The sequence below is a fragment of the Lissotriton vulgaris genome, chromosome 5 (genome assembly GCF_964263255.1).
Source record: "Lissotriton vulgaris chromosome 5, aLisVul1.2, whole genome shotgun sequence".
NCBI classification, from domain to species: Eukaryota; Metazoa; Chordata; class Amphibia; order Caudata; family Salamandridae; genus Lissotriton; species Lissotriton vulgaris.
This window is the reverse complement of record NC_141693.1, coordinates 1,272,564,428-1,272,591,037: the sequence shown is the minus strand read 5'-3', so window position 1 is coordinate 1,272,591,037 and position 26,610 is coordinate 1,272,564,428. Positions and strand designations below refer to the sequence as shown.

At 45.6% G+C, this 26,610-nt stretch overlaps 1 protein-coding gene across 1 annotated transcript in view; it reads right to left on the bottom strand.

Annotated features, from left to right (window-relative positions):
* RNPEP (arginyl aminopeptidase) overlaps nt 1-26,610 on the bottom strand; it is a 345,377-nt gene that overhangs the window by 177,205 nt on the left and 141,562 nt on the right. The window contains exon 7 of the mRNA XM_086923117.1: nt 13,890-14,002. Within this exon, the coding sequence (XP_086779243.1) occupies nt 13,890-14,002 (113 nt within the window). The remainder of the gene's footprint in view (nt 1-13,889; nt 14,003-26,610) is intronic.

Here is a 26,610-nt window from a genome sequence, read left to right as displayed (position 1 = left end):
CGTAAAGAAATCATAGATATACATGCTCGTCGAGAAACAGATGAGCCACTCGAATCAGACGATCTAGCCTCCTCCCAGGAGGAGGATGAATCAGAGAAAACAGTAGAAACATCGCAGCTAATAAGTCAAGACACGATAGCCTATGTAGGTAAGGGTAGATCCTTTGATAAAACGTTACGCCCAGAAAGCAAGCGACTTTTTCACTCTGCTATGTCAAATCCGAAAACGCCTGAACATCTATTTCAGGCTACCGATAAAGTACTTCAACATCGGATGGGGTACCATGTACTCAATTCTATGGATGAACAAGAATTAGCCAGGTCAGCAGTGCAATGGGCTGACAATTCTAGTATGTATAATGATGATACAGTAGCGCGAACCTTTTTGAATCTGTCCCCAGACGAACAGCGACTGGCTGGTATGTACATGATACAACACCTTCTTTTGTTGTATAAATACCAACGTTCTGATCCAGGTCCCTTATCTGATGTACTAATAGAATACTCATGAATAAATGGAGAGGTCTAGGTACCGATCTAATTAAAGTAATTCTAGAACAGCGACACAGATATAGTGCTTTCTTGAATCCACAGTTTGTTTCAGCCCCACCCCCGGAAAGGAAAATGTTTTACTTCGACAGACAGAATCCCTTACGAGAAGTACATCCAGTCCAGAATGCCGATGACACCCTTAGACGTGTATTCGTATACACACCGTTATCTAAAATGGAATTATTGGAAATGAAGAAAATAGTACCTAGTCACGATAAAGATCCAGCAGGTTTTCACCGAGAAATAAAAGACATGTTACTTATGGGAGACTATACCTATCCCGACGTTATGAAAATATTGAAAGTATTACTGCCTGCCGGTATTTACGAGAAACTCAAAGAAAAAGACTGGGAGGTGGGAGAGCAAAAGATTGATTGGGCTGCATTAGAGAATGAAGAAACGACTCGAACCCCAGGTCTAGGGCTTGGGGACAAAACTAAAGCATTACCAGGATTGTTAGTACAGGTTTTGCCAAGATTATTGTCAACTAAAAAGGAAGACTAGGGTGCAATCTCAGCCTGCAAACAGAAACCCAATGAAGACACTAGTGATTTTTATTCTAGATTTGAGAAATGTTTTATTATTAATAGTGGCCTGAAACCAAGTAGCGAGTCATACCCACATCTTTTTGTAACGAAACTAGTTGAGAATTCCTTGCCTCGAGTTAAGAATCGTGTATTAAAAGTCGAGAGCACATGGCAAGCAAACACGCCTTCCCAGATGTTACAAATGTTACAGTACCACCAGAACAGAATTAGGGAAGACCATGATCACGAACAAAGACGCATGAAAGACACGAAAATGAAAATGTTAGTTGCTCAGTCAGTTCCAGCTGACAGTCAGAAAAAGGGCATGACACAGTCCAATAATTCAGCAGTTCCCGTTAAAGGGACATGCAACTACTGCAAACAGCCAGGTCATTATATAAATGAATGCACTGTTTTAAAATACAATATAGCAACAGGTAAAACTAAGGAGAGACCGCGTCCTCCTAGACAGGATCAGGTCCAGCAACACGTACCACAGAATGTACAGCCTATGCATGCTCCACAACAGACAGTACAGACCGTAGCGGTACCCCAGCAACAGCCAATTGCCTCAACACAACATGCAACTCAGCAGATGTACCAGTATGCACAAACTGACTATCCCGAGTATCAGCGATACACATGAAACAGCCTAGAGAGGGAAGTTGGCTTGCCTCTCATTGAGATTCCTGTAGATCAAGAGGGTCCTTATGTACATAGTCAGGTATTAGGGAAAGATAGAAAGTTTTTGATTGATACAGGGGCAAGCAGAACAACGATAAGTCACGACGAGGTTCCAGGGGCACCCCTCTCAGGCTCACAGAATGTTTCCCTTGGTTTTTCAGGAAAACCTATTGTTAATGAAGTATCGAAACCAGTTCCTCTAGCAGTTGGTCCGTTATCACGAACTACAGACTTATTGCTTACGAAATCATGTCCAGAAAACTTGTTAGGTATCAAGACACTGAAGGCTCTAGGAGCAGTCATATGTTGTTCTCCGGAAGGAGTTAGATTATTTTTACGTGACTTTAAAGGTCACTATGTGTTGAGAGATATTGATCCCAGGTTACAGAATGTTCCTGCACAGTTATGGGCACAAGGCCCAACTGATGTAGGTTGTATGCACATTACACCATATCGAGTTACACTCAAGCCAGGAGTTGTTTTACCCCGAATTCGACAATACAAGTTACCCCCAGATGCTGTAGTGGCTTTACTGAAAATTATTGACGAGCTCATTGCCCAAGGAGTGGTTGTAGAGACCGACTCCAATATCTGTAATTCCCCTATCATTCCGATTCTTAAACGCACTGATCCGAGTGCACCTCCAGTTTATCGATTAGTTATCGATTTACGCGAATTGAATAAATGTATTGTACCACAGTATCCTGTGGTCCCAGACATATCGTCTTTATTGACTGCAATTGATTCTGAAGCCACGTTCTTTACTGTAATTGATCTGAAGAACGCCTTCTTTAGTATCCCCATTGATCCGGATAGCCAATACCTTTTCGGATTCTGTTTAAATGGTCGAAGCTTCAAATTTGCACGCGCACCTCAAGGATTCACTGAAAGCCCCAGCATCTATAGCCAAGCATTGAAAAGACAACTTGACAGTATCCACATGCCTGACAACACTGCCCTACTCCAGTACGTCGATGATCTGTTGATCACCGCTCGAAGTGAACACGAATGTGAACATGCATCACTGACAGTCTTACATTTCCTGGCTGATAAGGGACACAAGGTGTCCCCTTCGAAGTTACAATTCTGTGTTCAGCAAGTGGTATACCTTGGGCACTTGCTGTCCAAATGGGGGAGACAGCTAACACCCGACCGTATCCAGTTAATTGTAAATATGTCACAGCCCAGAACACAAAAGGAGGTACGGGCCTTTATAGGCCTCACTTCTTATTGTAGACAATGGATCCCTCAGTATGCATTTCTAGCCAAGCCACTTATACAGTTGACAACACAGGAGGCAGCGTCATCGACTGTCCTCCCTTGGACTCAGGAACATACACAGGCTTTTGACGAATTAAAGAAAGCTTTATGTCAAGCACCTGTTTTAGCGACACCATGTTACAGCAAACCTTTTACACTTTTTGTCACAGAACGTGAAGGTACTGCATTGTCGGTCCTCACTCAAGACCAAGCAGGTTCACACAAACCGTGTGCCTATTTTTCTAGTACATTAGATCCAGTAGCCCAGGCTTTGCCTGCGTGCTTGAAATCAGTAGCAGCAACAGCTCTAGCAATCAGACAAAGTGATTCTATAGTGTTAGGACACCAATTGACAGTACAAGTTCTACATTCCGTGGAAGTTCTTTTAAACCGAACACAAACTCAACATTTGACTATAGCACGACTAACAGGATATGAATTGACATTGTTTCAGCCACACATAGAAATCAGACGCTGTAACACATTGAATCCAGCTACACTTTTGCCATTAAATATGACAGACCCTTTGGCACATGATTGTGTTGAAGTTGTTACCATTACGACGAAACCCAGACAAGACTTGACAGACACCGCATTACCAGATCCAGACCTGACACTTTATGTGGATGGTTCATGTATGAGAACAAGTATAGGAGAGTTAGTGGCTGCATATGCAGTAACAACAGAAACTGATGTCATAGAAACACATCGTATTGACACCCTGTCAGCCCAAGCGGCAGAGCTCATTGCTCTGACCCAAGCCTGTATTCTAGCCAAGAATAAGAAAGTTAACATATACACAGATTCCCGTTATGCATTCGGAGTTGTACACGACTTCGGAGTCCTCTGGCAAGAACGAGGTTTTTTAACTTCACACGGTGCCAAGATCCAGCACGGTCCCCTCATTCAAGCTCTGTTAGAAGCAATACATTTGCCTACAGCAATAGCCATCATGAAGTGTAAAGCACATATTAAAGTCACTGACAACATTTCCCAGGGCAACGACCGGGCAGACCGAACAGCCAAGCTTACAGCACAGACTCACACACCTGACTTGACAAAGACAATAGTCCCGACGCCAACTCATTGCATGACAGTTAAGGATCCCGCCCTAGATGTAATTGACATACAGACACATGCTACACCAGACGAAATCAGGAAATGGACTGAACTAGGAGGGATCCAGACAGAACAGGGATGGATGACGAAGGGAAAAGCCACATGGTTTCTCCCCGACTCTATGGTTCAAGTTATCATTAACACAGCACATAGTCCTGCACACCTAGGAGAAAAAGCCATGTTGGACAGCATTCAAAATCTCTGGTTCAATAAACATTTACGAGCAGCAGCAAAACAGAAAGTGCGTACTTGCATGATCTGTTGTCAGTTCAACCCAGGTAAAGGCATTCCCGTAGAGCAAGGTGGATTTCATCCTCCCGATCACCCTTTTGAAGTCCTCCAGATGGATTATATCCAGATGGAACGTTGTCGAGGATTTAAATATGTCCTCGTAGTTGTCTGTGCACTTTCCCGTTGGACAGAAGCATATCCAGTCCCAGATTACACTGCTCCGACCACTGCCAAGCAGCTGGTACGTGAATTTTTCCCACGGTACGGTTTGCCCCGTGTCGTGTACTCAGATAATGGACAGCCATTCTCGTCCGAGTTAATGAAACAGGTATCACTCCTGCTCGGCTATCAATGGAAGTTTCACTGTGTCCGACATCCCGAGGCAGCAGGTCTCGTGGAACGTCACAATCAGACTCTGAAAATTCGTCTCGCCAAGATTTGTAAAGAAAAGGGCGTAGACTGGATAGTTGCATTACCCGTTGCCCTCTTCTATATGAGGATGGTAGCGCACTCAGGAACAGGGCTATCCCCGTATGAGGTGGTCTTTGGCAGGCCACCGAATATGTGGGGGACGCCTCTGCCTAGAAAAATCACAGATGTTGACTGTAATATGCTGACAGATTACCTTGCCTCCTTGATGTCTGCACTACAATCATGTCGTTCACAGGTTGCTGCAGCCTTTCCCGACAACACCGATGTAAAGCCACATGGGATCATTCCGGGGGACCTTGTTCTCGTCAGGAACTTTGATCGGAGGAGTCCGCTGGAGCCCCGTTGGCAGGAGCCGAAACTTGTCCTGCTAACCACGAGGACTGCAATCAAGGTCGAGGGCCGCAAAGGGTGGCTCCACTCCAGCCACGTCAAGATATTTCATGGACTGCTTCCAGTTACAGACTCTCAGCCCTCCCCCTCTAAGGACTGCCCAGATTTCAGTGACTCTAAACTTCCCCTGATAGAGAAAACTCCGTCCGAGGAGTATAAATCCAAACTAAGGTCTAGCAAGTCAGACAGTTTAATTGTTTAAGTCCTCCCCTAGGTGAATCGGTTAAACCTGATTCTGACATGTACCCGTTAGACCCCGACAGAGAGAGAGATAGACAGAAACAGCTCAAGAAACATGAATATTGTAAAACTCTCCGCAGTCACTGTATAGTGACATTATTGATTATGTTTTTTCTGAGCTTTATGATTATTACTGCAAGTATACTGTTCAACTTATACTACCCTATATCCAAGCGTACACATTCTTCTTCAAATGTCACTGTCGAGCACACTTTCAGTGAACTGCCCCCGCATGAATTGTCATACAGACTTGCGCTGCGCAACAATACATTCATTAGTATGCTACACCATTCCCATCAGACCAGCAATGCTACCAATTGTTGGATATGTGGCCGACTCCCCCCTATCAGAAATACAAGGGAGTTCTGCCCCTCTTTCCGTACCCGTTCACACACAATGGTTCCTGTGGTGCATGGTTTAGTTTAATAAATTCCTTAGATTCTGATTCCGTAGTTTACCAAGGCAATTGGGTATGGGGAAATCTGAACACTGTTCTGCACAAAGTATGTTTCCCTGACAAGGAGGGTCTTCCCAAAAGGACAGGGACCGATCTAGAAAACGAAGTATATGGATTAGGTAACTTTACACTTAACCTCATGATTCTGAATGTCGAGTCCGAAACCAAGCCAGACTTACCTTCTATGTCAGTATTACCTGTTAAAGGTGAATTATGTGTCAGAAAGAATGGTTCAGTACACCTAGGTCATAGCGAATGTACTACTGTAGTCGAATTTAGTGATAAAGGCAAGTCTACATTCAAAGCTTCCCGTCATTCCTATTTTGTTTGTGGCCATACAGCATACATACGTTTACCTCTAGATTGGGATGGCACTTGTTACATTGCATTCCTTCTGCCACCTGTTTTTCTAGCCCCACCTGACTATCATAGGAACTCCCACCTAGTACATACTAGACACAAGAGAGATCTCCCGATTGTAGACTATACTGAAACAGCATGGGAGCAATATACAGATTTCAATAAAGGTTTCTTTCCCTACTTAGGTACTGTCTCGAATAGTAAACTGATACGTAGATTGACCAGAACCCTTGAAGCAGTAGTGAATGAAACTACTTCCGCCCTAGGCAACTTAACAGAGGAACAGTCTGCTATGAGACTTGTTGTCCTTCAAAATCGTCTTGTTCTTGACGTCATCTTGGCCGATAGGGGCGGAGCTTGTAGAGTCATCGGATCGAGTTGCTGTATTTTCATTCCACAAAACGCACCTTCAGTATATAAAGCCATTACCCGTCTTCACAAAATTGCTAGTCAGATACACCAGAATCCAGGCACCTGGACTTGGTCCGGTTGGTTCTGGAGCGTGTTATCCACCTGGGGATGGAAAGTCCTATCCTTCCTAGGAATAGCCCTTCTCATAGTATTCAGTTGTTGCCTATGTCTACAATGTGGGCCGGCGATATGCGGCTTGTGCGCCACATCATGTATTCCCCATTCAAGTTCACGTTCAAATTCCCGTCAGAAAAAGGAAGAGCAAATGATGTTATATGAACAAATAGATGGATTAATGAAGATTGATATATCATGAAGGGTCCGTAGGGGACAAGGAGGGAATGAGGTAATATACATTTTTATGCTCAATTGTGTCCCCTACTACGTACCCCAACGGCTCCATGTACGTGCTTAAAGTGCATGTAAGTTCCCTCCACAACCCGCTATGAAGACGCAAATACATTTGCGTCCAACGTTAACATGTCCTCTTTCAGATCCGCCATGAATGGATCAATAATTCAGTTCCTAAGTATGCCGTGCCACCGTCTTTACATGGTGCACTTCCATGTTTTCATGGCTCTGGCGAAGGCCCTGATTTCTGCCATCGAGCCTTTTCCTGACTTCTGCCTCTGAAAGCTGCAGCCTGGACCTGCATCTGCATCCCTGAACTTTGACTTACTCCCTGCGCGGCAAGTGGTGCCCGGCTCTGCCTGACTGCCTGCCAAAACTGTATTCAGCCTTCAAGTTATCTGCTCCGCTCCTCGAAAATACATTCTTGTCCAGTAGTTTAGGTAAACATCCCCCCAGCTGCAGAGTAAAGGGCCCGGCCTTTCTGTCTCCATGTAAATAATTCATAGCTCCTGTTACCATGGTAGGCCCATGGCCCCTCGCATTACACGTAGACACATATGCACGCATTAGTAGTCAGTATAGAATAGCCTCTGCCCGAGAGACCTTTCCTTCTAGATAATACAGTTCTCCAAACACAAAATACCAGATATGATTTAGGAACAAGTCGATCTGACCCACCAGACTTCTGTCTCTAATCCTAGCGCTAAATGTCAAGTCCCCTTCACCCTCCAGTTCCACGTCAGTCACACGTCATGCTGCTGCGCGCGCATCTCTGCCATATATTTCTGCTGACACTGCAGGATTCTTCTAGGGATCCACCCACTTGCGTCACTTCTATGACTGAAATGCTGAAATGTTTTTTCTTCTATGTGACGTTTCTGGCACCCACCTCCGTGTACACCCTTGTGCACGCCTTCTGATTACATATTGTTACGCACATGTTTCTTATCTTGTTTCTTTCAGCTGTTACGCCTTCTGAACCCATCACCACTGTAATGATACTATATATACTGTGTACTGTTAATAAATCATGGTACATGTCCATGATTCCCTTCCTGAACCCTCGTGGTGATGGATCATGCTACCTGGTTCGAACCAATTCCATTTTATGGAATAAAACCCCTTAAACCTCAGATGCCACGGACTCTGTGTCTCTTATTTTGATTGAGCTATTTTATTGAACTTTACCACATAGAAATTAAGTACTAGGTAATTTTATTTACCACAAAACCACTAGTCTGGTACTCCTGTTCTTTCACAACATCCCAGAGTGAGCGCTGGTTGTCGAGATTGAACAAGCAACAAAAGGAACTACTACACTTGTGAAAAACTTCGAGGTCTGCTACAGCTCCACTTTTGCATAAAGCAGTTTTCAAAGTGGCCCCCCTTCTGAAGGTAATCAGTGGTTTGTTGGTGATGCGTTTCAATATGTTCTGGTCTGAATGGAAGAGGTAATAATGTATATTAAAGTTATTGAAAATGTGGTTGTTCTCTTGCAAATATCTGGTTATGAGTGTATTTCTAAGGCCAGACAACTCGGTGGGTTTTAGACCCTGCATCGAAGTTGACAGCTGCAATCTCAAAACTAGTAATAAGTCACCGCCCAAACTGGAAATAGGTTCCAAACTAAACAAAATAGAGTTCTGGGATCCAAACACTAATTAAAAAAAATATTCAGTTAAAGGCCCGTCAGAAATGTGACAGAGGTGTCTTGCACAATGGGGTAAAATCACGAGGGAATGTACCAGATAGGAGATCAAATGGTGTCGGGTGACACTAGGAGACTTCGAGGGAAATGACTTGTATCTCAGATCTGATCAGTTAATACGATTTTCAGTTTAACTGAGCATACACTCCACCGACAACTCACACCGTAATTACACACCCACTAACTACAGGGGTGATGATAGCAATGGTGTGGATTGTTTTGAAAGTGAGGCGAGGGAAGGTGCATGAAGGAGCAGAACAATGTATATTGTGAATACACCAATTCAGCACCAAGTGATTGAGAGTGTCTCTTGGAGCACACCAACATTATGGTGGCCAAAATAAGGGTGAAAGTAAGGGAAGTGAGGGCCTTTGCGTGCAACTACTGGTTTGATAGAAAGGGAAAAAGGAACTAACCAAAGTAAAAATTCAAAAGTAAGGTTATTTTCTGCTTTTTATATTCTTGTTGAAAGCAAAAATTGATACGAGGATGTGTTGACCAAAAGGTAGTGGTTGTGGAGATAGGTGGGTACCTATGTCCAAATTAATATTTGTGAGAAGAGTAAAGAAGGGCAAGTTATGTTGAAGAGGCAAATATTCATGACGAGAAATTTTGTCTAGGAATAAATTTCTATTGACCTCACTAGGAACTACTTTGCATATGACCCAGACATTATACCTTCAGTCACATGGGACATCTCTGGACATTTGTCCGTAGTTAAGCATATCCCTATGTGCACCATCTACAGGAAAACAAAATCCTTTGTCATCAAAACCCATTTGAGATAAAGTTGCTGAAGAGGTACAGTGGTGACATGCTGCTTATCTGGGAAGGAGACTGAGCTTATCGGGTCTTTCAGGTGAAACAAGTCCATCTGGAACAGAAACATTAGCTCAGTAAATGCCTTTGTAATGTTATGTTTTAACAAGTCACTGGGAAGTTCCCTAACTAAGGATTGATTTGGGTTTCCAGGAGATATTTTTAAAGTGGTCTGTTCTAAGATCCCATTAAAACATACAGTATATCAAAGTGCTCCCTCCCACTGCGGAGGTGAACCTCCCTGGTGGGGAGTATCTCACCAGGTGAGGACCAGATCATGAAGCATGTCAGATGACTAGCATGTGGGTGAAAGTCATAAGAGCACATGGACTGCGCTAGGTGAGCACTAAGGAGCAGGGCAAAGTGACTGCATATTTTGGGAGACACCCTCGACTTTTGGTTTATGTAGATCAGTTCAGGGAAACCGAGAGCCTTTCCCACATAATTGTTGCAATCACCTCTCATTGGTTTTGGGAGTAAATATTCATGATGACCAGAGCATGTTCTGGATTGTGCAGTGTAAAACGGGGAGGTTTGAAAAAATGTCTTATTCATCACTGGTGTGGATTTTTCAGGACTAGCTGGTTTTCTTTGAAAACTGGTATGCTGTGTTAATGTTGGCCATGCAGGTAAAGTGACAGATTACTAAGGCTATGAAAATGAGTGTCACTAACAGGGTGAAATGGAAACATTAGCAATCATTTCTCTGTAAGTTTGGCTAAATGTAGATGGTAGCAGTGTGTTAATCGATTTGTGTGTTTAGCTAACAATGACATCCAACTAAATGTTTTATGCAGCAGCATGGGATAGTTTAGAAGTGCTGCACTATTCTAAGCGTGCCTTTGGGACTATCTGGCCAGCTTGGCTTGCAGAAATTTGGAACTGCTGTGGGTATAACTAATGTAGATCGTTTGAAGCGGATATTGAGTTCAACGAGAATTGAGAAAAGCAAAGTTAAGTAGTTTCTTTTTACCCTGAGGTGCAGAGAAGTCTGGTTCCTCTGTAATGGATCTGTTGGAGTCTGCAAGTAGTGTCCTTGAGAGACTAGTTTACCTATAATGTATTATGTATTACCAACTTTATTATTTTCCCCAGCAGACTCAACAATCTGCACTACAATCTGAAGGTGCTACATGTACTTTGATGCCCTTAACGAGGACAGTGTTACAAGTCTCTTGCCTGTAATATCACCCAACAGAGACACCCTTCAGCTACTCCTCCCTATATCTGGCATAACTACATTCATCAAGGTGTGCGATTACTGCGTGGAGCTCAATGTGTTTGTGTGTGGGACCAGGAAACTGTAGGTTAAATGGAGTCTAATGAGGGCAAAGTATGTAGAGCTGCACCAAATGTTGCGTTGACTGCAGATTGCTATCACCTACACTCGAGATGACAACCTGACTCTCCTTTGATACATGGGTTTCTACCCCTAAACTGACATTATTTCATGGGTGGAGGTCAAACATCCATTCCCAAATCAGGTTTCATCCACTGTACTTGATAACCATCCTCCATCCATATCTGGCATTGGCCATAGCCTAGGAAGTAGGGAAGCTTCATAAAGACTGTCTAAGGACAAGGTAAAGAACAAGTTACATCAGCTGGATCAAGATGTTCCGCTAGCCCAAACTGAAATATCAGAAAGAGAAAGAAAATGAATGGAATAGCCATACTTCTGATTGTAGGAGTGATTGAACGTGATTAACTCTGATCTCAAGCAAGTGCCACCAAAGAAGGTGAAATAGGTCTGCGCTGCAGCCAGTACTTTGAAAAATCTTTTTTGATGGTCTGAACTTTGAAAATACATTCACACCAGTCCACAGACTAAGGCCCAATTTACAGTTTGGAGAACAGCATACTCCATCACAAACATGGTGGCTGTCCCGTCCACCGAATTACTAGTGCATTATAGCCTGTGACACTTGTAATATAGTGGATGGAATATCCATCACGTTTTACCAACACTAAATGAGGCAATAAGTTTGTCAGTCAAAATACGTTGCTGGTAGCGGCTGAGTAACTCAAGTCCAGGAGCATGCTTAGATGCTTGACAAACTCGCACACTGTGACTTTCTTGAAATAAAGTAGGAGGTGATGGGCTGTCCTGCAACACAATAAGAGCATGCCTGGTTCAAAACAAACACCAGCACCAAACCCAACAGACAAAAGACCTACATCCGGGATGTTGCATAGTGCAAGTCCCAACATGGTTACTGGACGTCCCCTACATGACCGCAAAACACTAGAACGTCCTTCCCCTTCAACCCTTCAGGAGTCCAGAAAAAATCTGAACGCGAGCCTGTTCAACGATAGCCCTTAGCAGGAGCACATACCCTCAACCCCCTAGGGTTTGTAGACCCTTGCGGGTAATAAAAAGTGGTTAATAAATCCGTCTAAATTGACTGATTAACTAGACCGCGAGTGAGGCAAACATGCAGCATTACTTACCTGTCCAACATTATACATACAGAGGAGCCTTTCATCTGCACAGCTCCAATCTGAGAGGGATACACACATTTTCCTCACCCAGATTAAGCCTTAGGGTTTAGTACTGTTGGTCTCTTTAATTTCAGACCCGTATAAGTACAATTCTAGGCCAGGCCTTTCGTTATGTGCAATTAAAGTCTCCATTTGCTGCGGATGCTAATTCATATAGCATGAGAAACATAAGAGGCCAGTAGGTGTTCCAGCTTAATCCCCACAAGTCAAACAAGTCACTTCTGAGATATGGGGGTCTGAGGTTTGGCACTTCGGGAACATGGATGTCCGAGCACCTTGAGACCCTCACAGGTGAGTAGACGCGCTTTACAAACTCCTGATTGATTGATGTGGGTGGACTAAATCTACCACACAGTTCCCACACTGTTAAAAATTGGCCAGTTGTGATCCTAACTGATTTTCCTGTCCTCTGGATGGTAGATGCACTGGAAAACAATTTCCGGATACCCATGGTAGCCACAATAATATGGACACAACTTATTTTTGGAACTTCGTGGTATGCTGCTCCAGTTTTTGATAGGAACGGAGGAATGGGTTTCATTTTTTTGTCTCTTAAGTAGGGCACTCATCAACATGGGTTAACAGCTATCCAGCTGTCTTACAATCCCCTGAGAGCTGCAAAAAACTATTAGAAATGCCAGTTGTTGGATATGCAGTCTCGAAACTTTGGTTCATTTGACAGGCTGGCACTCAAATAGTGAACCGATGGATCACAGTAGGTATTCAATACATTTCAAATTTTACCACTATCCAATAACAATGGGCACAGGGCTTGAAGTAATAAATGTTTCCTACATAAACACTAGGTTTGGGAACGTAGTTTTTCCCCAGTAGGAGCGAAGCATTAATAAAGATCTACAGTGGTCATATAGCGTTTAGCAGAGGGAGACGACAACAAAAAAATTGGCAGTTTGTCATTTCTTTCCCCACTAAGTCTCAGCTGCCCACTTTACTTTGGGGAAGCACAGCACAGGGCTTTTGATAGGGGAACCTATCACTGTTTTCACAGTCAAAAACCTCGGACCTAACTATCAGCCATCTGCCACAAGGCATCAGATCATAATGTGCCACCACACACGCCATGTTTAGGGAAACCCCCACCCTCTTCGCATGGGGGATATTGACTTTTATTGTTTTTCAAAATTGAACTTTTTACTTTGAAAGTTTATTCTTGAAAAGAAAAAAAAACATTGGTGGATGACACCATTGGAAAAGAAGTCGCTGGAGCGATGGCTGCACTATAGGCAGAGAGATCCTAGTGGGCGATCTTCTACCTGGAACATAGAGTAAATATCCTCCGCCGACTGGTGGACAGCCAGTCATGCTGTAAATTACATTGTACGTCATTTAAAAGTAAAAGCTCTGCCTGAACAATTAATTTACTTACTGTGTGATGCTGCATCTGAGTTTTTAGCCCACTATTGCTTGCAAAGATGTAGAGCAAATCTAGTGGAAGATCACTGTACATTATGGAGGGTGTTGGAACTGCCAATAAGCTTGTAGCATCAAGTGGGAATTTACAGCTTTGAATTACACAATATTAATGCATTACAAATTACAATCAAATTTCACATGTCTACAGGAGATTAAGTAATATGTCCAGAATCACATGAATTTCAGTCAATTGCTGAGGCTTTGTTTCAAGCTTCTTTCGCGAGGTCATCAGCAGAGCTACTAGAGTACATATTTTTTTCCACTGCTCAACTCCACTAACCATCTACAAGGTAGGGCATAAAGGGAGTAACTGGGCTATCCATTGCAGTACAAGTATATTTGTGCAGGGTAGAATAGTAACTGGATTGCTGAAATTATTACGTGAAGTCAACTGTAACAAAAGACAAACATACCTGCAAGAATGCATCAAATTTGCTCTGATCTCCCACAAGGTGGGCAAGGTAGGAAACAAAACAATATCCCTTCTCATATGGAGTTTCGTTATAGGTGTCATCTGGATCAACTCCTGGAAGAGGAAAATAGTATATATAAAAAGAAATTAGGACCTGCAGCAGGAAGATTAGACATGCAACTCTACTGCATAAAAAAACAGAGAAATATACATTCAAGGTTAATTTGGTCCTTGCTCTCTCTCCTCTCTTCTTCCTAAATGTTCGAGAAGTGCCTGCAGAGATAAACAAGTAACAATAAAGGCTATTTTTGCCTTTTAGAACTTAAACCAGGCTACAGCATGAGTGGCAGCTGGACACCCAAGCATCAAACTGTCCAGGATGGTTACTACCTATATTTGGTGAAATAAAATTGGAAAATTGCATGCAGGTCAAGAGGAGAAATGTGGGTGTGCATTTTTAAAGAGGGAGAGCAAGGAGTTTGCTTACTTGCTCTGTTGGATTGTATTGTATAAATAGATGGAATAGCAGATTTCACGTTCAAAATGTCCTGGGCAGGTAAAATGACATGCGAGTGACCAGCTTTAAGCAAGGCCAAAAAGTTCAACTCTAAAAAAATTTGCATTACTCTCTGGATGTATATTCTGTTAAAGGCATCATAAAATGTGGACCTACAAATGCAGGGATAGTCGGGGATCTCTCAAAAGCCATGGCAGAGAAAGGAATAAGAATATTTGTATTTAGAAACATGAGGCACCATATGTAAAGAATACATCAGACTCTTGAGGCAAAATTACAAGACTAGGGATGGCATCTAGAAGGGATTTCTCTGCCAGGGATGCATTTGGCATAGATTGAAAAACAGAGCAGGATATTTCTTGGTTCTGAGGGAAATCTCCTATAGCCTCCGGAATACGAAAAGGACAGAATAATCAAAGGTACACCTCTTCATGGAAGCAAGAAAGGAACATTGAAGACCTGTAAGCCCCCAGTGCAGCGCCGAGCGTGCACTGGGGGCTTACAGAGGCAGATAGCAGCGCCGTGAGGGAAACGGCTTGTTGAACTCACCACCTTTGGGCAGCCAGTCCTGTGCATCAGCACCGCCGTGAGGGAAACGGCTTGTTGAACTTACCACCTTTGGGCAGCCAGTCCTGTGCATCAGCACCGCCGTGAGGGAAACGGCGCAACGAACACCCATATCTTGATCGACGGCGCCGAGCGGGCAGGGAACTACAATTCCCAGGTGCCCCGGCGGCCGTGACGCCAGCAGAGCGCCCGGAGGCGCGTAAAAGGAGTGCAGCGCCGAGCGTGCACTGGGGGCTTACAGAGGCAGATAGCAGCGCCGTGAGGGAAACGGCTTGTTGAACTCACCACCTTTGGGCAGCCAGTCCTGTGCATCAGCACCGCCGTGAGGGAAACGGCTTGTTGAACTTACCACCTTTGGGCAGCCAGTCCTGTGCATCAGCACCGCCGTGAGGGAAACGGCGCAACGAACACCCATATCTTGATCGACGGCGCCGAGCGGGCAGGGAACTACAATTCCCAGGTGCCCCGGCGGCCGTGACGCCAGCAGAGCGCCCGGAGGCGCGTAAAAGGAGTGCAGCGCCGAGCGTGCACTGGGGGCTTACAGAGGCAGATAGCAGCGCCGTGAGGGAAACGGCTTGTTGAACTCACCACCTTTGGGCAGCCAGTCCTGTGCATCAGCACCGCCGTGAGGGAAACTGCTTGTTGAACTTACCACCTTTGGGCAGCCAGTCCTGTGCATCAGCACCGCCGTGAGGGAAACGGCGCAACGAACACCCATATCTTGATCGACGGCGCCGAGCGGGCAGGGAACTACAATTCCCAGGTGCCCCGGCGGCCGTGACGCCAGCAGAGCGCCCGGAGGCGCGTAAAAGGAGTGCAGCGCCGAGCGTGCACTGGGGGCTTACAGAGGCAGATAGCAGCGCCGTGAGGGAAACGGCTTGTTGAACTCACCACCTTTGGGCAGCCAGTCCTGTGCATCAGCACCGCCGTGAGGGAAACGGCTTGTTGAACTTACCACCTTTGGGCAGCCAGTCCTGTGCATCAGCACCGCCGTGAGGGAAACGGCGCAACGAACACCCATATCTTGATCGACGGCGCCGAGCGGGCAGGGAACTACAATTCCCAGGTGCCCCGGCGGCCGTGACGCCAGCAGAGCGCCCGGAGGCGCGTAAAAGGAGTGCAGCGCCGAGCGTGCACTGGGGGCTTACAGAGGCATATAGCAGCGCCGTGAGGGAAACGGCTTGTTGAACTCACCACCTTTGGGCAGCCAGTCCTGTGCATCAGCACCGCCATGAGGGAAACGGCTTGTTGAACTTACCACCTTTGGGCAGCCAGTCCTGTGCATCAGCACCGCCGTGAGGGAAACGGCGCAACGAACACCCATATCTTGATCGACGGCGCCGAGCGGGCAGGGAACTACAATTCCCAGGTGCCCCGGCGGCCGTGACGCCAGCAGAGCGCCCGGAGGCGCGTAAAAGGAGTGCAGCGCCGAGCGTGCACTGGGGGCTTACAGAGGCAGATAGCAGCGCCGTGAGGGAAACGGCTTGTTGAACTCACCACCTTTGGGCAGCCAGTCCTGTGCATCAGCACCGCCGTGAGGGAAACGGCTTGTTGAACTTACCACCTTTGGGCAGCCAGTCCTGTGCATCAGCACCGCCGTGAGGGAAACGGCGCAACGAACACCCATATCTTGATAGACGGCGCCGAGCGGGCAGGGAACTACAATTCCCAGGTGCCCCGGCGGCCGTGACGCCAGCAGAGCGCCCGGAGGTGCGTAAAAGGAGTGCAACACCTCTCGCCCCGCGAGTCGCGGGCGGGGAGCGCCCGGGGCGAAGCCCGGGCAAAGGGCGGGCCCTCTACGGCCCTCATCGGCACGAAGAGGCAGGAGCAGGGCCAAGAACGCTGTCCAATTTCACCCAAGTAAGTGCTGCCACCCTCCCATTCCTGTAATCGTCTGGATCATCATACTGACTTTCTTCCCAAGGACTACCATTGTCGATATTAACATGTCTAAAGCCAAAGCATCTTCTGCTCCACTTAACACAATAGACAATTACATGGTACAGAAAGTTGCCAAAATTAACCAGGATAGGAGGTCATCTTTGGGTCTTAGCTATTCGCCGGACTTGCTCATTGACAATACACCCCTACCAGTTTCAGTTCTTGACATTAGTAATGAGGTTTTCCAAACCCCTGATAATAACCCATTGACCCAATTATTAGTCGAGATTAATGAACCAGCTCCAGAATGCACAACTGATGTTGAAAGTAATACCTTAGAAGAGGAAACTCCTACACCGGTGCCAGCCCCTAGAGTAACAAAGGGTAAGGGTAAAAACATACCAAAAAGGGGCGGACTTAGATCTGGTAAAAAATGCCCTGAGGCCTCCTCTGAGGATAAAAATGGTGATGACATTGGGAACAATGGGGGAGGTGTAATTCATCTAGATGAAGATCAATTCAAAAAGCTACTGAATGCCATAGATAATAAAATTAAAACGATTACTAAACCACTTCTAAGTAAAATTGACCTGCTCACAGCAGAGGTCACTAGATTGGGATCGCTTTTGCAAAAAACTATAGTAGAAACACCCAAGTCTATTCCAACAAATTTGGCTATGGCAGATCCGAAAAATACTAAAGCCGTAGTTTGCCCAGATATTGCCGCAAACACCTCCCAAAACACCACGTCCCGGTCGGGGCAAGGGGGAGAGGGGATGGGAATTCTAAACCCAGCTCCCATGGTCGAGGATTCTGCAAGGCCTGCCACTAGAAATTCCAATGAGATAGAGAATATAGATAAAGGTCCTGTAGAACTAATAGTGGAAGCGTCCCCATTAATACTGGTCCTAGCAAATGTTCCCCAACTAGAACCAGGACAAGAGGAGAATATCTCTTCTTTGATTAACAAATCACTTCATTGGTTAACAAAGAATATGGCTTTAAAACCAGGAGGCAGGGACCAGTTGGCACAGGAAGTAGTAAAAGCTAGAAGGGTTGAATGGATTGGGGGTGGCATTAAAAAGTTTAGGGGGGATTGCGTGGTGTTGCACCTCTCAGATCCTGAAGTCCTACCAAACATACTAGCTAATACATACCCCCCCCCCAGCGTAGATCTACAGAAATTGTGCCATTAACGTTGGATTTCTTTTATACAAAAAAGGGAAATACCATAAATCCAACATTGTTAAAAACTAAATGGAACCCTGTAATAAGAAAAGCCAAATACCCGGCAAACAAAAATAACTGGGGAATTGCGACAGAAAATAGGTTTGCTGCCATATCAGGATTAAGCCAATGTGACTGACTGGAAAACCCGATGAGTGTAGGGCAACTAAAGATTACAGAGGTCAAGCACGGGAATCCCAGTACTCCCATGTCAAAAGAAATAGATCGTGGAGAGACTAGGATACTTGAACCTAGAGGTTATAGCCCTAAACCAGTAGAGAGCAGCTCATTTGCTGCTCAATCTGGTATCAAACTAGTTGAAGAAAGGTCTCCACCTGATGCGCCTTCCCCTAACCTGACTATTCCCTTAAATAAGAGGAATATGGAAAGGGAAAGTCCCATCAAGATCATCTCTTGGAATATCGCAGGTATCCAACATAAAATAGAGACCCCGGAATGGTGTGACTTTATAGATTCTTATGACATTGTGCTGCTACAAGAGACATGGTCAGTGTCACCAGTCTTTCGTCTGGGATTTCTAAACTATTATGTGCCCGCGAAAAAGAATACAAAGGGACGCCCTTCAGGGGGTCTAATTATTTGGATACGGCAAGCTCTGCAATGCACCATCAAGCAGAACCATATCTCCAATAGTGATCTACTTTCTATACTGCTCACTTGTAACGATGGTTGCAAGCTGGCAATATACAATATCTATGCTAGGGGAACCCAAGGGGGCATATCCTCAGATATAGTAGGAGATTTAGATGTTGATCTAGAGATGATATCTACCCAGTACAATATCTTGGTGGGAGGAGACCTAAACACAACATTTGAACCCCTAGGTTGCGAGGATAATGAGCTGACATATGAAGAAGACACCAAATGGGGAATTCCTCAGTTAGACATTCCAGTGGTTAAAAAAATGGACAGAAGTAGCTATCCAGGTTAAAAGCTTATGCCTATCCAGAGGATTGAGGGCTGCCAATGGCCGCACTCCTTCTGATATCCAGGGTAGGCATACCTTTGATAACCTAAGATCAAGTAGTAGGATTGATTATATTCTGATAGATGTTAGAGCCTGGTGTAAAGTGATCGACATGCAGGTCATATCTAGGTTGGAGAGTGATCACAACCCTTTGTCTTTACTATTCAACCTGGAACAAAAAATAATGGCAGAAAATCCAGCTAAGAACTTTATGACTTCAGATGTTGTTTCATCAAATAATCTTCGTCATGTTAGATGGGCAACTTTAGTAGCCAATGCAGAGGATAGGCAGGTCCTTGAGGGGCTAGTTATCGATGAAGTCGCCAGACTACAGGTTTTAACGAATGATGAAAATTTTAAAGTGATGATTGAAGAGTCACAGCCAAAGTTTTTTGCTAGTATTCAGAAGCTATTCCTGAAAACAAGCAAGAAGAAGAAGGGTAATGGACAACCCATAAAGAAGGGTTGGTACGATCAATCATGTAGAATAGGAAGACATAATCTTAGTAATGCTTTAAGATCCAAAACGGGAGTTTTAAAAGCCAGGGACGAATACAGAAAAACCCAGTTAAAGGCAAAAAAGCAATGGGATGAGAATCTTTGGTTAGATCTGAAGAAGGCATGTGTTGAAAAACATCAGAAAGAGTTTTGGGCCATATTAAAGTGGGGCTCAGGGGGTGTAGCGGAATGCCCAAAAAATCATGTTCCTAAGGAGTCCTAGGTCGACTTTTTCAAACCCCAATATGCTGACAACACAGGCCTTCAGACAGTTCCCCCTCTAGAAAGGGTATTTTTTGTCAATGAATTATTCACATTAAAAGATGTACATGAGGCAATGGATGGAGTGACCAGAGGCAGGGCACCAGGCATTGATGGCATACCGGCTGATGTTTTTCTATTAGATCGAGATAGCTGGTGTAAATATTTTGTATGGTTTGGGAATGCTATCGCTCAGGGGTCAAAGATTCCTACAACATGGAAAGGAGCAGAAATAATCCCAGTTTACAAAAAAGGAGATAAGGCTCTAGCAAGCAACTACAGGCCAATCAGCCTCATCGACTGTGCCCAAAAGTTGATGGGCAGGCTGGTTCAAAATAAGTTACAAGCCTGGATAGTTGACAAGGACATTCTTTCGCCTTATCAAGCGGGATTTCGCCCTTTAACCAGCTCTGTCGACCAGGTGTTCCACTTTTTAACTTTATACTGGAAAAATTTTACCCTGCTAAATGGTCCTCTTTTCGCTGTTTTCGTTGACCTGAAGTCCGCGTTTGATTTAGTTCCCCGGCAAAAACTTTGGGATGTTTTAAGGGATTTAGGAATAAGCCCGGAATTACTAACTTTGCTTGTAAGACTCCACGAGAACAATTATGCCCGGATTAGGTGGGGAGCCCAGGGGGAGGTCACGGAAACCTTCCCTGCTGAGAGAGGTGTAAGACAGGGCTGTGTCCTGGCCCCCACGTTATTTTCCCTCTACATAAATGGCATTGTGGATTTTCTGAAGCAAGTTCCGACGGATGCTCCATTACTAGATGGGAAGCGAGTTCCAGTACTTATGTTTGCAGACGATACCTTGCTGGTCTCGCGGACCCCTAGTGGTCTACAAAAGACAATAAATGCTTTTGGCGAATTCTGCCGGATCCGGGGCTTAGAAATAAATACATCAAAGACAAAATTCATGAATCTGAATCCCTCCAAGAAATTCAAGGGGAAAATGGTTTACAACGGGGCTTTCCTGGAAGAAGTGGATGCCTTTACTTATCTAGGCATCTCCCTGAACGCTAGTATGAAGTGGAGAATTCCCACATGGACTTTGTATTGTTAAAATTTAATCAGTTGGCAGGGGCAATAGCCAAAAAGTATAAATCTTCATTTACAAAGCCAATACAGCCAACATTGGAGATCTATGGCATGAAAGTGCTGGGTGCATGCCTTTATGGTTCAGAACTTTGGGGTTTCACCAATTTGAATGTTTTAACAGTGGCAGAAAATAAATTCCTGCGGGGCTTGATCGGGGTTCCACAGAGCACCCCCTCCACTCCTCTCCATTACGACCTGGGGAGGAAAAGGATTGAGGACATGATCAGACTTCGCCCCCTTCTATATTGGAGGCGTATAAAATCCACCTCGGAGTTGAGACATTATGCTGCTGCCTTATTGGACGTTGATAACTCTGATATCTTCCATAAAGTAGTTTGGTTAAAAGAAGTGAGGAAATTACTTCAAAAATTGCACCTTGAACACTTGTGGTCCGTAGCAGACCCAGATGACTTCCCTTCAAAGACCACATTAAAAAAGTTATACTGGGACATGATAAATAATGCTGCACTGACCTCTAGCCAATCTCCTGCCTTGACATCCCAGTTCCTAGAGTTAAAAACCTCCCCAATGTTTGAACAGTATTGGGATTTGATCTCCAAGCCTCTAGATAGGAAATTGTATTTCCAGTTCAGAGTCGGCACCTTGCCCCTAAATGCTTTTACTGTTAAGTGGTCCCCAGATAATGTAAACACATGCTTCCATTGTAAATCCCATGTAGAAGATATTTTGCACTTTTTATTTGTATGTCCACTATACGTTGCCCCAAGGAATAGGTGGCTGAAACCGGCATGCAGAAACTTGGGCACAAGGAGATGTATTGAGGCTTTTAGGGTCCTGAAATCAAATTGTGCACCTCAACTTGCAATTGCTGTGGCTAAATTCCAGGGATGGGCCTGGATAATACGCACGCGCACTTTAAAACCCCCATGAACTACATGAGCTTCCTTTGGTCTGTGATGATACTCCTTTTAAAAAGAATGTGTAAATTTTAAAGATCCTTATTCGCCAACAATGTACAAATGTATGGTATTTAATACGTTTTTATTATTAGATTAGTATTTATTCTGTTTAGTTTAGGGAAGAAAGCTTTTATGACAATGTTGTCGAATAAAGTATTTAAACTTGTATTGTATAAATAGATGGAATAGCAGATTTCACGTTCAAAATGTCCTGGGCAGGTAAAATGACATGCGAGTGACCAGCTTTAAGCAAGGCCAAAAAGTTCAACTCTAAAAAAATTTGCATTACTCTCTGGATGTATATTCTGTTAAAGGCATCATAAAATGTGGACCTACAAATGCAGGGATAGTCGGGGATCTCTCAAAAGCCATGGCAGAGAAAGGAATAAGAATATTTGTATTTAGAAACATGAGGCACCATATGTAAAGAATACATCAGACTCTTGAGGCAAAATTACAAGACTAGGGATGGCATCTAGAAGGGATTTCTCTGCCAGGGATGCATTTGGCATAGATTGAAAAACAGAGCAGGATATTTCTTGGTTCTGAGGGAAATCTCCTATAGCCTCCGGAATACGGAAAGGACAGAATAATCAAAGGTACACCTCTTCATGGAAGCAAGAAAGGAACATTGAAGACCTGAAGTAATGATGAAAGCATGTAAATTGTCTCTTAACGGCCTAATCTATTACCACATTTATCTAGTTAAGGTAGATCATGTCGTGTTTACAGGATCATATCTAGTGCCCAAACTCAGTAACATGAATCATAAATATAATTTAAAGAGAAATACTGTAAAAAAAATGTTTTAGGAAGTTCAATAGTTTGTCAAGAGCTCACGAACAAACCCTATTCAACTGCTCTTAAACTGTGTTATTTGAAGTCCAATTCAAAAAGAAGCATAAGGGCTATATTGTCTACCAAAATGCCTACTGTGCACAGAGTAGTTTTACTAGAACTGGGATCAAGTTAAACAGTGGAAAACAGGGCAGCAGATAGGTCCTCTCTGCAAAGCTAAGAGATGTGGGACTTGAGGAATACCAGATATTTGTCCTCCAACAAACCGAAGCCCAAAATACACATCTGATAAAGCCCAAACAAAGATAGGAAGACCATCGTCAAATGGCATGACTTCTTGACCTCATGGAGAGTTAGATGCAACAAGTGAGTTAGTACTATAAAAGGCTTTCTCCGACCATCCTAAAAGCAAACTATCAAACGCGAATCTAACTCTCAGATGAGAGGCAAACTAAATAGTTACTTACCAATAGGAGTAGTTTTGCAGCTTGAACAGGTTTCTGGATTTACATTCTGTCCATTATTCCGCCATCTAGTGGTTGGGTCTGGAATTGTCTTTTCTTCTTTTTTTTCCCTTGTGTGATATCCGATGTTGTCTCGATGTTCCTGTGCATAGTCAACCTCTTCGGATTCTTTTTTCGGTCTTTGGAATAATTCCCCATTGCTGGTTTTTTCCATTTCTTCCCCTACCTGGCTGTAACTTCACCCATTTCCTGGGAGGCGGTGGGTCACCTATCCTTCGGGCACCGGAGCGCGGGGTGGGCTCCCGTCTGCCTCGGGCTTCTTCCGGGCAGTACGTGGGGGCGGCGTTCCAGCCGCGCTCAGGCCGCCATTTTCAGCTTCCTGGAGGCCGCTTCCTGTTGCCGGGCACTCCCGGCGAGCACCAATCACAGTGCGGCTCCCCTCTGACGTCAGCGGGGAGCCCGCGCGGTGCTCCAGGGACTCCCTGGGCCCATCGGCGGTGACTTCGAGGGGTAGGCTCCCTCTTTAAAGATTATAGAAAGCGGGGTGGGCACCTGCTATGGATGTAGTAAAAGCTGGCACAAGATCAAGTCGCAGGGTGGGCACCTGGGCAATAAAATCCCAAAATAAGCTGGGTAGGCACCCGCAAGGAGACACAACCGCGGGGGAATCCCCGCCAAAGATGCCGGCAGCTTCGTGCTGCAGGTAAAAATAGAAGCGCTTCCCCAGGAGGCAAAATAAAGCACAAACAGCACCAAAGTCCAGCGTTTCTCCCAGCCCTCAGGATATAGCGCTCCTTAGGCGCTTTAGAGGCAAGGTCCAGGAAAGTCTTTTAGGAAGGTAGGGAGGGGGGCAGAGGCTGGGTCCAGGGGCCAGCTCACATGTCCCTCCAGGAAGGGAGGCAGTCCCCAGTTGCGGTCCTCCTGGCACCCAGCAGCAGCAGGCCCCCCCCTTTGGTTAGGATCAGAAGAGAACATTCTTATGGGGTCACAGCCCCTTTTTATACACAGAAGCCCCTTGTATGTGTCTGTAGGGTGGGGGAACACCAGTCGCAGCTGGTTTTGGAGCACTCTGTTGTGCTCAGCCCCTCTCACCATTCACTAGCCAGGCTAGGGTCAGCAGTCGCTCCACAGGGGCGGAGCCAGCATTGTATTGGGAAAGCCCAGCCCTATTCAGGACCTGGTGCACTCCTCCCTCACATCAATCATGCAGATCTCTCCACTCACCACCGGGGCAGACCCATCCTGACTCCTGGAGCCAGGCTCACCAGTCAGTTCCAGCCAATAATAAGCTAGATAGCCAATTCACATAAATTACACAGACATGCCAACTTCTAGAAGTGGCACTGCCACACTAGACACAATAACGCCACACACATCATCGTGCAGCATTTAATCACACGGGTCCGCACATACCAAACTCGACCCTGCACTCCCCACACATCAGGAACTACCAGGGACCCATACATTCCCAATGCATTCCTATGGGAGGGCAGGCCAACCTCACTACACGCGCACGCTTTACCCTGGGACACAGTGGTAAAGTGCGCAGAAGCGAAAAATCATTAACACCAAGTCACAATTAAAGCAAAAAAGTTTAGGGGTGAACCTGCCAGAAGGGCCAAGTCCAACACAACCCCCTTCCAGCCAGAACGCAGGGTAGACCAATCACCACCGTGATGGGCTTACCTGCTTTGGGGATTAGAACACGGACGCAGGCCGGCAACTGCAGGGACACCCTCCTGTTCTACGCCACGGTGAACCCATAGGGTTCCTTCTAAAAACACTTCCTGGAACAACGGGGCTACCCCACTGGTACTCCCAAGCTGTTCGCGGCCAGGACCAGACCCTAGGCCACCCAGGTGCCACTGGTCCTTGCCTATTCGCAAAGCGGCGGGTAGTAACCCCTGGTACATAGTAGCCATTCTCCACTCTTCCTGTCCTCAGGACAGGGCTAGACTGCCACTGGTTCTCCAGCTTAGGGCCTACACCCTCAGGCGGACTAGGAGTCCCCGGGGAGGCACTCTTCCCCCGACCTCTCCTTCTAGGGTACATCCTCCTTTGAGAGGCACCCTTAGAACACCACTTTCCCAACCTAGGGTTTAACCCCACAGGTTGCACCGGGGTCAGAGGCGGGCTCTCCCACCCTCTGCTCCCCCTTCAAGAGTTCCGCACCCTCCCAACTGGAGTGGTACCCCTGGAAGATGAACCGGTCAGGACGCTGGTTACAGACGTCCTACCCTTCAGGTCAGGCGGATCCTGAACCTGGCCTCCCAACCTCTGATCTAAAACCTTTGGTGGAATACTTTCCTGGCACTCCAGGACTTCTGGGGACTTACACACCATCCCCCTGAGGCTAACAAATGACTCATATGTTGTGTGACTGACTGTGTGGCACAGATCTCCCGTCCCCTGTCCCTCTGACAGTGCAAGAAGACTCCCCAGAACAGAAGTGGTGTCACCCGGGTCCCCCCCAGGGAAATCTAGCCCAACTGGCTAGCCCCTGGTCCACTGGTTCTTCCACTGTGGAACTCATCCCCCAATCACTCCTCACTTCAGAATCATGTGCCCTCCCAACTGGAGTAGCACTGCCGGACAGTAGAACCACTGGAGCTCTATTTACAGACGCTCCAGGTTCTCTAGACACTAGGTGATCCTCCTCAAATGGACTAACAGGACCTCCTAGGTCCCCAACCTGGTATTCCCTTAAGAAACCATCCAGGCTCTGAGACAAGGCTTTGGGCGTCTGGGGACTCTTGGTCACTCACTCACTCACTCCCGTTCCACTGACACAGGTCGTAAGGCCCTACACCCCTTTGACGATACTGGGACCTAGCTGGGCTACTCGGAACCTCTTCCATCACGCTGGGGTGAAGATACCTGAACAACTACTTTTGGACTCACTCACCAATGACTCTTCAGAACCTCTGGCACTTTCTCAGCGCTCTGCTTCATCTGCAAGCTCAAATGCCCCAGACAATCCACACCCCAACAGGTGTTGGTGCAACCCCAGCAAACAACATCTGAGCAGGTGTTCTTTGAGAACCAGATCACACAGTTTGTCAAAATCAGATTCCGCAGGAACTCTTATCCAATCAAACAGTGCATCCTCACATTCATCCACAAACTCCTCCCAAAACTGGCGAGACAGTTTCCTACAGCCCTGAATTTCAACCTATACTCCTCTTCTTGGGAAACAGGTACCATACTCTGGGAACTGGTAATGGGACTTCCTGCACTGGAGTCTATATTGTTGTCACCACTGGACTCAACCTTCCCTGGGGAATCCAAAAAATTATAACTGCGCGCAGGGGATAGTTCACCCTCCAGAGCTAATTTCTCTCTGGCGAAAGGCCCTCTTAGCCTCCTCTATCCTCTCCTGCGCTAAGACCCTCTCAGTCTGTAGCTTTTGCTGTCCAAGGCCCAACGCCTTAAGACTCAACTCCTGAGCCCATAATGCCTTTTTCTCCTCTAAGGCCAAGCCTATTCTCCATATGCTCATAGCT